The sequence below is a fragment of the Arthroderma uncinatum genome, assembly GCF_011692745.1.
Source record: "Arthroderma uncinatum strain CBS 119779 chromosome Unknown scaffold1, whole genome shotgun sequence".
NCBI lineage: Eukaryota > Fungi > Ascomycota > Eurotiomycetes > Onygenales > Arthrodermataceae > Arthroderma > Arthroderma uncinatum.
Genome location: NW_022983863.1, coordinates 4115531 through 4129338, shown reverse-complemented (window position 1 = coordinate 4129338; position 13808 = coordinate 4115531). Strand labels below are relative to the sequence as shown.

Genomic DNA, 13808 nt, shown 5'->3' with positions numbered 1-13808 from the left:
TTTCCGAATATCTGCTAAGTCCTAATCGTAAGGCGACGGAGGCGAGAGAAATCCGGCTATCTAGACCTTGTAAATCTCCCACTCTCACCTTTATCCTGTAGATTAAAGGCTTTAACATGGTAGGCGAAGGGCCTCTCTATTCCCTTAAAGTGTAGATTGTGCATTCCAACTCCAAGCGAAAAGTCGATATCACCAGGCAGTCGGCTCGGCTATACATCCAACAGGATTCAAAGACGAATGTTGGCCTTCGGAAGTCACTCTAGGCTATTCGATATTCAAGTGAATAGGCTTCATCGGCGTGGGTATAAATATCGAAGTTGTAAGTTAGTTAAACATCTTGTAACCACGCTAAGAGGCAGCAAGGTCCAGTCATAAAAAAGGAACATCTCACTTTGCTGTATACGTTCATTGTAACAGGTTCGGCTAGCTATTCTCTACGCGGGTGAATGCATCTCTTTCAGAAGCAATTCTGTGTCTCAGGATTGATTCGGCCCTTTGATCGGTGTCTTCCCTCTCTTATCTCATAACTTTTTGACCGAGATACAACCAGCAATGGTCTAGGATTTCCACGATAAAAGTTCATTGGTGCCTGTTCTGGGGCTGCTTATGCTGCCCGTCCTTTCGCTTGAGAATAGCATCCATATCTCACTTGATAGTTCTCTCTTTTCTCTTTCTCTCGCTCTTTTCAACTTCTCAAGTTCCTTCCTCAGGCCAAACCTCCGCCTATAGAGGAACGGCCTCTGGTCTCATTCTATAAAGCAGTCCGTTTGGCGTTAACTTACGCTCTTTGTGCCTGACTTGATATACGCCATATTTGATTGTCATCATGAATCCTGCCGACCGGATGAAGATGCTCTTTGTCGGAGAAGACGAAAGCCTTCTTCACCTAGACGTTGGGTTACGCGAGGACAGTTGGAATCCAGCTCCAGTCCCAGTCCCAGCCCCAGTTCCTGTCGAGACTGTAGCCGAGAGCTCCAGAGGTTGGTCAGCGAGTACCAAATATGCCTGTTGGTCGGCTGATACTACCAAGGGCAACGGCTCAGATGATGGCGTGTTCGAGGACGAGTATCTGGCGTCGTTCGCTCGTTCTGCAAGAAAGGAAGCAAAAGCGTTAATGAAAGTGAAATCAACCAAGAGGAAGAAGTACATACAAGCAACTCGAGCAAAGCCCTCTGGAGTTGAAGATATTTCGCCTGTTTCTAGTGAAATAACAAGCTACTTCTGCCCTCTTATGACAATTGCTAGGTTTCCATATAAATTTGTCAGAGGCGAGGATGCAAGCCGTATTGCAAAGACATACTTTGATGGAGGGCAATTCTGGGATCAATCATGGGATATGTAAGCCTTCTGTCTTTATCTAGGACTTATTCACTGGTCTCAGCCAGATTCGGTCATTGGCAAAGGCTCCTGTCTCGGAATGGCTTATTTACTAATGTACATTCACTCCTACAGATTCTATATTCACCCGCCAGCTTATGTCTCTATAAAACCTCTCCTCCTCATCCCAAAGGCTCAGGCCCAGGACCTAATTGATACCATCAACGAGGAGTTCGAATGCGAGCTCTCCCTCCCAATGGACCCAGATGCTGGAGTAGTGATTCCTTTTACCCCCGACGGGACCCCCAACCGCAGTTTATTGGTACAGCCATAAATCGCGAAATGAAAGACCAGTTGGAGAAGGCAGTGCCTAGTGCACCAAGCGGCAACAGTGAGCCTGGAGAGAATGCTTCTCCAGAGCTGAAACGCTCCTTTGATGCATTTAGGGAGAAGATGGAAGCAGCATATGCCGCAACACGCCGCAAGACTAAAAAGGCCAAGGGGAAACGGCAACATACCCAAGCACAGAATATCCGCTCCTGGTGTCTTGAGCTTAAACGTACTCAGTGCTATCTCGGCCTTCGCCCACGAGTTTCCCGAGATGCCCCGAATCCAACAGATGTCAACGTTTCTAAGGATGCATCATGGTCAAAACAACTGGTTGCTGAGAAGGACGCGGCGTTAGCAAATGGGTCTGCCTTGGAGCCACTAGATATTGATGACTCTGCACCCTTTCCCTTCGCAGACGAGCCCATCTTTATCTGCATTGACGTTGAATCTAATGAGAAGCATCACGAGCAAATTACCGAAATTGGAGTTTCTACTCTAGATACCCTTGATCTGTCTTCCATTCCTCCAGGGGAAGGAGGACACAACTGGATGGAGAAGATTCGATGCCGTCATTTCCGCATCTCTGAATACACGGATATTACCAATCGTCTGTTCGTCACCGGTTGCCCGGAAAGGTTTGAATTCGGCTACAGCGAGTTTGTACCGATTAGTAGGTCCGCCAACGCTGTCGACATGTGCTTTCAGCCTCCATATTCCGATCACATTCTATATAAAGTCGATGTATGAGTTTCAAATTTCAAATATCCGTTTGTTATCTTTATTTACTAATACATGTTTATTAGGGTGATCGATTTGCCAAAACAGAAACCAAAGAAAAGGGGGACTGTTACGCTGAAGGTGGTGGTGTTCGACTACCACGCTATGTCAGGGAGGCAACTGATAAGAAGAAACCAACGGCAGTAACGCAGATCAAGCCATACAAGATGGTACAGCGGAAACTCATTCTTGTCGGCCATAGTCTTTCCACGGATATAGAATATCTGCAGAAACTAGGCTGTAAAACATTCGACCCCCGCGGCTCCAACTCAACTACAAACGGTCAGGAGAACAATCAACCATATTTCTTAGACAGCATAGACACTGCCAACCTCTTCCGTGTCCTGAAACGGGAGTCCCAGCCAAGTGCCCTGGCCAAAGTGCTTCTCGACCTCGGTATATCTGGCTGGCATCTTCATAATGCCGGAAATGATGCGCGATATACCCTTGAAGCAATGATCGGGATTGCGGTAAAGGCTATTCAGAAAGACGGGATCGACAGTCATGGTGAGGATGTTAATGGTAAGGAGACTATGGATAGCGGTAGTGTTGATATGGTAGTCAAACATACCTCAGCTCCGACTGTCCAGCCAACCCCACGATCCAGTGAGGAGGATCTACACTGGCGACGAGAAGTTGAACGTCGCATAATAGCAAAGCGGGAAGAGGCTGAAACGAGGGTCCGCGAGGAATGTGCGCTGTGGGAGGCCGTCATCGGCTGGAACGGAAATAGTTCGAAGAGTGACTTTGACGGCGGGCTTCCTCGAGGTCTGAATCTGTTCAAACTCTAAGCTGGACCTGGCTGTATCCTCAACCATACATTGTGTCTTCTTTGCTCTCCGTTTATTCTCTTTCTATTTCCATCTGCTCTGCTGGAGGTGTATGGTAGGACGGATAGTTTTCGGCTTCGGTTGTCATATACCATTATTCTACATTTTCACCCACCCAGAAGCAAATACATGCATTATAACTATAAACCGTTCATATACCGAAGTTTATCTTATTCCCTTTTATTCAAACTAACAAGTAATACAGCAACGCAATAACAAACGCCGCTTTTCACGTAACATGGTGTTGACCAACACCTTTCCACCCATCCTATCTTAACATGAAAAGCAATAACATAACAGTCCGTCCCATCTGGCAAAGAGGCCTCCCACATGTCAAGTCATAACGTACAATAAGCAATCGATCGTGCAATATAAAAGCCACAGCGCGAGTTGCGCCAAGTCCAACTGACTCGACTCGAGTCGAGTGAAGTCGACTTGGCCAACGAGGCAATATAAGTAAAATAAGTAGGTAATACAAAAAGAACAGATAAAGGAATAAATGAAGCCATTAAAGATATACCTCTGAAAGGGTGAGGGGAAATGATAGCCAAGTCCCTGAAATGGAAAACTCTGGGAATAAGGATTCGAGCACGACAGGCACTTCGAGAAGGTCGAATATAATAATAGTTGAAGAGGTTCATGCAGGTTTGTGGCGTTTTCCGCTGGGATAAGAACGTATTGGATATAGATGGGTTGATAATGAGGTAACTATGACAATCTGTTTAACCTGCTCTTGCAGCATTGTTGATTTGTCGATGGAAAGAACCGATAGGTTGAAATCCCCTAGATCAGCGTTAGTACGATGCGTCCGTTCATTAAGTTAAGGTTTCTGATAAGATAGATAAAAACAAACCTTGCAAGATCAAACCCTGTATCTTCACCGTCGTTATCATCGTCATCATCCTCCCAGCTATCCTGGTGATGTTTCATAGTGCCGCTGTCGCGTTCACGTTCTCTCTCTCTGCCAGCACTAGCTTCTCTTCCGCGCCTAATTGATGAGGGCGGTTTACTTGGACTTCCCAAGTTCGCTGGTGGCGGACTGCTGCTCGGGATCTTGTTCAGCGCGTTCCAACGGCCGGTACTAGACTCTCCGGCGCCGATGGATGGTTTCAACGGACTCATATCCGGCATGGGTCTGGCGGGCGTGTTGCCCATGTCAGCTAATTTCCAGAACTGGGCTGGCGAGCTGAGTTGCATGTATTTTGAAGGGATCTGAGCGGTGCTTGGGGGTGCGAGGCGGGGTTGTTGGCGTAAGGGGGCGGGGGTGATCATTGACGAGGCTGCGTCGTCGTAGTATGATGAGGAGAGAACGGGAGGAGAGGCGACTGCATTGTCGGATAGGCCGTATGCGCGGGTTGGTACGTTGTTGCGCGGGCCATTGGGTAAGGGGGATTGTTCTTCGTAGTCAGGGTGTGCACCGCTGCCGTTGATGCCTAGACCGCTTCGTGAGCCACGGTCAGGCGTGTATGCTTCAACTGGAGCGACGGAGAAAGAATGGTAGCCTGGTGAAGCAGTCTGCGTCTGCGGGGACGGTTTGCCTGCGAGAGAAGAGGTTTCGATATTCTTCTCTACGTTGGTGCTTAGGGTACCGTTGATGGGCTGATAGTTGGCTCTCTCCTTGCCGATGGGGGAAGCTGGAGTGGAAGATTGTCCGCTCTTTTTGGCCTGTTTCTTCCAGTATTCTTCTCGATGTTCTGGGACGATCTGCCATTTCATGCCTTTACCCGGCTCGTCAGTGCGACGAGGAACTTTTTGAAACGCCTTGTTCAAAGATAAGTTATGTCGAATGGAGTTCTATACATCGTTAGTTCATCTATACATGGGTGGAATGAGATGGTGTAGAACATACCTGCCAACCAGACTGTGAATGCCTGTAGAAAGCATATCTCTGCATAATAAACTTGTAGATATTGCTGAGAGACAATTTCTCCTCTTCGGTAGAGAAGATGGCCTGCGCAATCATGTTCGCATAGCTGAATGGCGGCTTGATATCCTTGGCTGCGTCCTCGCTGTAGTCGATCTCTTCGGTACTTTCCATCATCATTCCACGATTATACATTGGCGACATCTTTGCTGGAGGTTCGATCGTATCTCTCGACTGCGGTCGTTGGGCGGGCGTCGTCTGTCGCTTTGGAGTCACCGTAGCTGCATTCGCAAGCTCTGCTCGACGACTACCGTTCGCTGCCGCCTGCTCTCTGCTGCTAGGTGCAAAGGACATGCGTCGCGGGCCGGCATTGCTGACAGGGTGTGAATGGTAGGTACTATCCCAGGCAGCCGTGGCATCTTCTTGAGTAGCTTGCACGCCGTTCTGAGCCTGGCTGACAAACGCCGGATCGATGACAGCTTGATCACCGGGCGTCACGAACATCATCTGGGTATTGGCGATTTCGAGTATATCTCCGCACGAGATGGCGGCGGCAGTACCACGTTTGTAGAAGGCGTTATTCACACGAATGCCATTACGTCCGTTCACTCTCACGCGCCAGCACGGAGGGTCGTTGCGATCATAGTATATCTCCGCATGTAGTCTGGAGACAAACTTGCCCGGGCCCAAGTCAATGTGTACATCCGGCAGTGCCTGTGCAGCGACTGTGATGGGACTAGACTGCGCATCGAGCTTCTGGTCGCGATCCGGCGGCCGCCCGATATTAACGTGGAGGGTTTTGACATAGTATGTCCAGTCGCGGCCGGCAATCTTAGCGTAGGCTTCGACGCTTTCTTTGTTTTCCTGCTGTGTCCTTGCGTTTGAGTGATGGGCCATGACGGAGACGGGGTCCTTTGCCACTGCCAGATTGGCGATTACGGAGTCGACCAGGTCCTGGTTAGCGGAGACTTCGTTTTCGTCTTCATTCTCGTCGGCAGAGGCTAGTTCGAGTGTTCTTTCAAAGTCCGGCTGAGACGTGTGCTCGACCTGGCAGCATGTTAGTATCGATGTGCGTTAACCGTGAGATAATAAGCGATATACTGACCTTGCGCTTCTTCACCGAACGACGAGTGGGCGATGAGTCCAGAGCATCCATATCCACGGCGTCATCGTGCAAGTTGACATCTCGTCGTCGACTGCGACGTTTTGCAGCTGACGGAGGCATCTCGCTCGCTCCTCCGGTTCACTCTATGTTTCTCGACCGTCTATGCCTGTTCCGTTCCAGTCTTCTTTATCGTCACTCTTTATCCGTTGTGTGCGATACGTTATCGTCGAGTGAAAGTCGACGCCGATCAAGCCAGTATGAAGTCAGTCCCAACTGCAGTCTTTGTTCCAGGTTCCTATCGCAAGCAGCAACCCAATAACCGACACGGATCTCGGCGACGTTAGCAGAAGTAGCCGTTAACGAGAAAAACGTCGAATGTCGAACGGTGAACGTCGAACGGTGCGGGTGCGGTGGTTGGCGGTCTTTTTGGTTTTTATGAAGCGGAAGAAACGTCAAGGATGGTAAACAAACTTATAGTTTTCACGCTTGTCTTTTCCCTCTGTCTTTTCCCTCTGGTTCTGGTTCTGCTTGCCACCACCTTTCGTCTTCTCTCCAGCTAAACGTTTAGTTTTTCACTGCTCAACCAGAGTTCGCTCAGAGTTCAGAGTTCTCGCGGTTGACGTTTTAGTGGGATTTTCTATTGTCTCTCGTTCGCCGACTCTTTGTTTTCCCGGGGCGAGTACGTTCCAGCGCGTTGAGTTGACCTCTTCTCGTCCTTCTCGCTGTTATATTCCCTTCCACAGATCAGTACCAGTCTCCTCTGCCTTGCGTGTAGTGTACGTGTAGCGTGTAGCGTGTTTGTTTGTATGCGTCGCGTTCCACCCGATAACGATAACGCCGATAGACGATAGACGATAGAGGACGGACGATGACGATAGAGGACGATAGGCGATAGACGAGAGGCGAGACAGATGGAGACGATGGCGACCCCGTCTAGAAGAAAGTCACCTCGTATGAGAAAGTACCGAGCAGTCTGTCCGCAGCGAGATGGCGAGTCCCTTTCTCTCCTTCGTAACTGAACCCGGTGGCCGAACCATGGGTCGGAGGTGCTTATGTCTTGCTCGTGACCTCTCCAGTTCTTTTCTTATTCTTATTCTTGTTATATGTTATTGTTATTGTTATTCTTATTCTTATTCTTATTGTCTGTTTATGGTCAAACTGCTGAGTCTCGTCGCGAAGTCGGAGATGCTGCTTAGTCAGGTATCAGGACCAGAGTGTATCATGGTTACAGGGCATTTAGGTGGTGGATGACACGTGTTACGCGTACGTTACGGCATCATTACACTTTTTAATACGGGATTTTCTTACTTTGGAGACAAAGGCTTGAAGATCAAAGTAAGAGGAAAAGTAAGAAGAAAAGTAAGAAGAAAGTAAGAAGAAGAACTCTAAGCATGTTTGAGATGGCAGACAGACTGGAAAGGAACAACGACGCCCGGTATGTAAACAAGTAGACGACAGGATGGTTGATAGGAGAGAAGTTAAAATATACAGAGCTGGTAGCAAAGACAAGGAAGACGAAGGAAAGAACGAAACTCATAGCATCATAACGGTCGAACAGAACCAGGGAAGCACAAGATACCACGTAGTCAAATCAGATAGATCCAAGGGTAGAGGTCGACGTCCAGGTATATCTTCATAGACTATTGACCCATCTTCTCGTCCCCGTCTGTGTCCGCGCCGTCATCGTCCACGGCCATCTTCAACACGGGATAGAGGTTCTCACCGGCCCGCTTGGCCTCCTCCTCTGCATCGACAACAGTGCTGGGACCCGCATTCTCAGCGGTTGGGGTTGCTGATCGGTCGGTCTCGTGTGCCACGGCAGCGGCAGCGATGGCTTCCATACCGTGCATCTTGATGCTGGGATAGTCGCCTGTCTCACTGCTGGCGTCATCCTTGCTGGTCTCCTCGTCTTCGGCATCCTTCTTGGAGTCACTGCCTTCTTCACCACCAAGGTAGTCGCCGGAATTCAACCGTTCGAGGACATAATCACGGAGTCGCTGGAGGAGACGGACGTTTTCGACCCATTGCTGTTCTCCGCCCGTGAGGCGCTCGTCACTCGAGGCTGCAGGTGCAGTGGTTGGGGTTGGAGTGGCAGACTGGCTTCTACGCTTGGTGCTGTCTTCTTCCGTTTCAGGGTCCATGTCGGACGAAGCTCGGCGTAGGGCTGGGTCGATCACGCTGCTCGACAGTTTTGGCTCCTCGTCGCGCTTGATGGTGGGCGCAGACAAGTCGATGTCTGGACGGGAGCGTTGAAGCATGCCGCCCGTATACCTGCGGCGGTCATCGTCGAAGATGCTGCTTAGTGTTGAAGGAGGAGCGGCGCTGGAGACGGTGGTCGGGTAGCCGGCTGAGAGGCTGTCCTGGCCTGTCGTGGCTGGCAAGGTCGGGTACATGCCTGCCGTCGAAGGGTTGTGGGTAGGAGACATGCCGTGGTGCGAGGCGAGGGAGATCGGGGAGCGTCCCGAAGTGTACGACTGGGCACTGGACGGCGGAGTGAGGGCTGGAGTGGAGGTATGCGGGGATCTGGCGGCGGAAGTGCTCATCATGGGTGCAGAGCTGACCCCCGTCGTTGCCGTGGCATGCTGATGATGCTGCTGGTGATGGTGGTGGTGCTGCTGGTGCTGCGTTGGGGGCGAGTTTGTGGTGCGGTAGCTCAGGGGTCCCTGAACGTAATGGGCTCCTGGCTGGGCGACGCCGGCGGCAGCTACGTTGTCATCACTCTCGTAGACGGTGGACTGCATCTGCTCCAGGAACTGGTCAATGTTCATCAAGTCAGCTTTGGTCCGCAGGTTGCCCATTGGAGGCAGGTGGTATGACTGGGTCGGGATAGGCCCCGACTGATAGCCTCCATGGCCGCCGACGCTGACCATGGCAGGCATTGGTTGGTATTCTGGCACTGCACCGGCGTGGGTCAGGGGCAGCGGGAGGCCATGGAGGTTCAACAGACGCTGTCCAACTGCCGCATAGGAGGTAGGGTCGAACTGACGGCGTTTCAAGTCTCCGAAAAACTCATTCAGCGCATCATATCCACGCTTCTTGGACTCGTAGGAAGCCTGGTGAGCGGCATCTTGGCCGACGGCATAGTATACGTTTCCGTACGACTGGGCTGGCTGTTGCTGGGGGTGCTGGGCCTGATAGTACTGCGGCGGAGGATGACCATAGGCAGCCTGTGGAACCGCTCCCAGCGAACCTTCGAAAAAGTGAGCCGCTATCGTTCATTAGCACGGTCGATATAGAATGGGAGAGATGAAACCAAGCAACTCACGCTTTCCATCTGGGCCGAGTCCGACTCCAAACATGCCATTTGGAGGCTGTTGGCGCTGTCCGGCACCTGGTTCTGGCGACCGCACCAGGACGGAGTCGTCTGCATGGGTCTTGACATGCTTCTTGAGATCCTGGGGCCGCTTGAAGGCCTTGCCGCAGAAGTCACACTTGTGAGGCTTCAGGGGGACATGGACTCGGATGTGCGAGGTGATGTGGTCTCGCTTGACGGTGGTGGTTCGACAGTTCGACCATCCGCAGGTCAGATTGAGGTTGTTGGTGCTCTTACGCCCGACATGGCGCTCGCAGACGTGTTCCTACTCCTGTTAGTACAACCAACTACAGAAAGCCAACTACAAAGAATTCAGACAACACGTACGTAGAGGGCCTCTGGAGTCGGACAGTGCTCCTGGCAGCCCTGCCACTGGCACTCGAGCGAGCCGGGAGCACCGGGACTGCTGGGCGCTCCCTGGGCGACACCAGGCGGCGCAACGGCAGCAGCAGCGGCGGCAGCGTGCTGGAGGGTCGCCTGGACGGGGATACTCTGCTGCACCGTCTGGGGGGAGTGCTGTGCCTGGGTGGTAGGCAGTTGCTGCTGCTGGATGGAGGGCGCTGGCATCTGAGGTTGCGGCCGCGCCTGCTGCCCCTGCTCGCCCGCCTGCGACGTCTGAGGCTGCGACTGCGACTGCGACGGATGCTGAAGCTGCTGCTGCTGCTGTTGATTCTGCTGCTGCTGCTGATGCTGTTGATGAGCCAGGCCAGCGGAATGGTCTTGGTTTTCGGTGGAAGACATGGTGCCAAGGAAAATGTCTTGTCGTGCTGGGCAAAGAGCACCAAGAGCGGAAAGTCAGGAGCAGTCGACAATTACTCTAGCACTGAGAGTTACGTGTGTGTGAGTATGTGATGATGATGTTGTGTGATGTTGTGTGGTGAGTGGTGAGACTGGAGAGGAAGAGGAAGTGAGATGGAGGAAGAAGAAGAAGAAGAGGGAGGGAGGAGGAAAACGGCGTGTCAGGCGAGAGTACGTGGCCTTGGCCGGGACCGACCTTGGGGAAGAGCGCGGAAAGCGAGGGCAGGAAGGGAGCTGAGGGCCAAGGGCTGGGCGAGCGGAGGGAAGAAGGCGCAGGGAGGATATAAGACAAAAGAGGGAGCGATGGACGAGGGAGGGAAAAAAAGAGGCAGGAGAGAGACAAGAAGGGAGGGAGGAGGGGCCAAGACATAAATAAGCAGCGCGTTTTGCCTTGCTTCGCTTGCTTGACTTTGCTTGACTTTTGCTTCTTCCTGCTCCCATGTTTGCTTTTTCCACGCCTTCACACACTTGTGCATAAGCAAAAAGGAGACGCCAAGGCCAGGCGGAGCCAAGGCGGCCAAGGGCGGCCAAGGACGGCCAAGGGATCCCCGGCAAGGGCCAAGTCCAGGCCAGACGCCAAGCCACGCCAGGCGACGCCAAGGAGGAATCAAGCGACACGCCAAGAGACGCCAAGCATGATATATCCCTGCTTCCCACGCCGTGCCGAGGTCAGCCGAGTTAGAGCGGCGACGGTTTCTTAGGTAAGTATATGGTCACGTGGATCTACACAAGGATCAGCCTTTGCTCTTTCTTCTGCGTCTCAGTCTGAAGACTTAAGAGTTAAGAGTTATTATTAAAGGTTTATCCCTTCGTCAGGACAGGTCAAGGATACCAAAGACAGTCAACTCTATGAAACTAGTCAGCCATTAAGGACTAATACGGATCTCGATGAAACGGCCTTAAGGAGACGCTGATACGGCGGTGAATATCTGGTATTCACCCAGACAGCGAGTCTGAATAATGGCAGTCACTGTTCTTCTTCACTCCTCTCCTTCATTCACCTCCCTGCTACGGGGTACTCGTAGGTCGTGCAGTATATATATACCCTTTGGGCTCAGCCAGCCTGGTTCCCTTCCTCTTCCGTAACTATCTCCCATGGCTTCCTAGACAGTTGAAGTCTTATCCTACCATACCCGGTCTTAAGGACAGCCTTTCCTTCTCCTTACCTCCATTGGTCACCTTACTCGAAGATGGGCCAGGGGATATAGTAGTCGATAAACTATTCCACCAAGCATGGGCTTTCATACCTAGCGTCGACTCATTTATGTTACGGCTTGTTCACAGTATCAACCCAAATGCACTAGATACCCAGCCGATAAAACAGATAAACATGGCATCACTCTCTTCACAACTGCCTAGCAGGTTTTATTCGGGCTCGCCTATAAGCCACACCTCGGCGTTGTCACTCTGAACTCGGATACCTTGACTTGTCCGATACTGTTAACTCGTCCATCAACATGCGAGGGCTACTATATCCCTAGGTAATCAACTTATCAATGGAATAAAGGAAGCGTGGAGAAGGGAATATCGGGTCGTCGGCGGCAGATATACAGTGCAAGGTATAGAAAATATGAGAAGAGGTTACCCTCCGCGTGGAGTATAACTACGCTGGGGGAGGTTTGGCCGGCGCCGTCAAGCCGGCAAAAATGCGAAAAGGTAAGTACTTTTTGGATTTCCGAGGTGAAACTGAGTGAATGCTTGAATAAATGCTAACTTCTGATGGTTGTTCCTAGATAGAGGAGAGTGATGACCTCTCTGAACTTGTTCCGCTGCGGTGGCCATGTGGAGGCTCGTGAGGTTGGGGAGGCCACCCTCAAGACGATGCAGGCGCGTTTCGACGCAGTGTTTGCACGCCTTACGTGACACCGAAAACTATACTTGATGAAGTGATGTTTTTCAAAAAGAGAGTCAGGCTACCGAGATATTAGTCGACTCACCAGAGTAATGTTGGACCGCAGGGGACAAAAAGGCCTAGTGTCCAATGGGAACTGCCGGATATAGGAACGACCATGCACCCACGACGTACGTTAGAGGATACATCATCGGCGCCTTATAATTGAGAGTTCAACGCAATGGAGAAGTTACTGGTGCAAAGAATCAGTTACATACACATCTCTAGTCTGGAGTCAGTCAGCTCACCTACATTGTTATCTCTGATTTCAATTTTTTGTCGGAAGATGAGCAACGAGGGTTAGATTTGGGTTATTGGATCTGCCACTTCTTAAGCTTATATTACCGCTGTTGCTAGCATAACACTGTTACATCAAGTCTCTTACGTCGCAAGCATTTAGAATCCTTATTTTGATGGCTAAAGGAAGGGTTGTTACAATCCCAGATCCTTCTCCTTGGTGATAAGGGTATCTAAGGACGATCTATCTTCTTATATATTACCATTACTGTGCCAAACGGCTTGGACAATATTCTAGAAGTGGTAGTAATATCAAGAAGCACTTTTAAGCGGAAGCTCATGCCCAGTTTGTAGAACCCAAGTCCTTTGCCACGCCCTTTTGATCATTACTTCATTTAGGAATGAACTGGTTGACTATAGCTATTATTTATTGCATGGGATGCGCAATTTGTGATCATAGAATGGTGTAGTTGCTTCGTAGCGATAGCCGACAGACACCGCTTGGCCGCAGCATTTGGTTGGCTCCTTAGCGCTTGTCTTGCTTTATTCTGGGTGTGAGTTTGCTAGTTACACGTCATGCAAGCCACCAAGTCTGATCCCTGCTTAAACAACTGCTCTATCAAATCAAAGCACAGCTTAAGCCCATCTAGAATCTACTTCCATCTATTATCTATTATTCTAACCTACCTTCGAGACTATGAGTCTTGGGCCCCGCTTAGACCGAGGAGTGTCTAAATGGCTCACGGAGTATGGCGATTGTGAGTTTTGTGAGAGATCGTACGATTATCGACCAGGAGGCTTCTGTCCTATCCTGCTAGGTGACATTTTGGAAGGGCAGGACTTGCAGAATAAAACGCATTGCTCCTTTGAGGTCATAGGAAAACTCGGGCATGGTTCATACTCTACAGTCTGGCTGGTTAAAAACAAGTATGCATTGATCTTCCACTATTAAACTATGCATCATCTCTCTAACAAAAATCCACCTCCTAGAGCGGACGGGGAGTTTCTTGCCCTTAAGATCTTACAAGAAGAATATAGCACACTCGAAAATTCCGAGTTACGAATGCTTAATAGCATGGGAAGCCTAGAGTACTCCTTCCTCTATAACCATACCCCGACCCGGCAGCAACATCTTTGCCTCGTCATGAAACCAGCTGGATGCTCTCTCAGTTGCAGAGAACAGGCTCTCGATTATTCAGGTGTCCTTGGCTTTCCATGGAACATCGGTTTAGTGACAGACCTTGTGGAAACCCTCATGAAAAATGTTTTTGCACTTCACGACAGTGGGATATATCATGGAGGTATGTAGTACGACCATATTAATTATGCAAATATCCAATTATTCC

General features: G+C 50.5%; 3 protein-coding genes across 3 annotated transcripts; 1 reads left to right on the top strand and 2 right to left on the bottom strand.

Moving 5' to 3' along the window:
- Positions 1 to 826: 826 nt before the first annotated feature.
- GIQ15_01251 (QDE-2-interacting protein) lies at positions 827 to 3215 on the top strand (the record flags this gene model as incomplete). The annotated part of the gene is made up of 4 exons (XM_033548668.1): positions 827 to 1338; positions 1453 to 1594; positions 1633 to 2388; positions 2451 to 3215. The coding sequence occupies 4 exons, from the start codon at positions 827 to 829 to the stop codon at positions 3213 to 3215; spliced, it is 2175 nt and encodes a 724-aa protein (XP_033409619.1).
- A 761-nt stretch (positions 3216 to 3976) lies between these two features.
- GIQ15_01250 (forkhead box protein C2) lies at positions 3977 to 6343 on the bottom strand (the record flags this gene model as incomplete). The annotated part of the gene is made up of 4 exons (XM_033548667.1): positions 3977 to 4037; positions 4108 to 5048; positions 5104 to 6165; positions 6224 to 6343. The coding sequence occupies 4 exons, from the start codon at positions 6341 to 6343 to the stop codon at positions 3977 to 3979; spliced, it is 2184 nt and encodes a 727-aa protein (XP_033409618.1).
- A 1520-nt stretch (positions 6344 to 7863) lies between these two features.
- Positions 7864 to 10810, bottom strand: GIQ15_01249 (zinc finger transcription factor pacC; the record flags this gene model as incomplete). The annotated part of the gene is made up of 4 exons (XM_033548666.1): positions 7864 to 9431; positions 9489 to 9801; positions 9864 to 10031; positions 10676 to 10810. The coding sequence occupies 4 exons, from the start codon at positions 10808 to 10810 to the stop codon at positions 7864 to 7866; spliced, it is 2184 nt and encodes a 727-aa protein (XP_033409617.1).
- Between the last annotated feature and the right edge of the window lie 2998 nt (positions 10811 to 13808).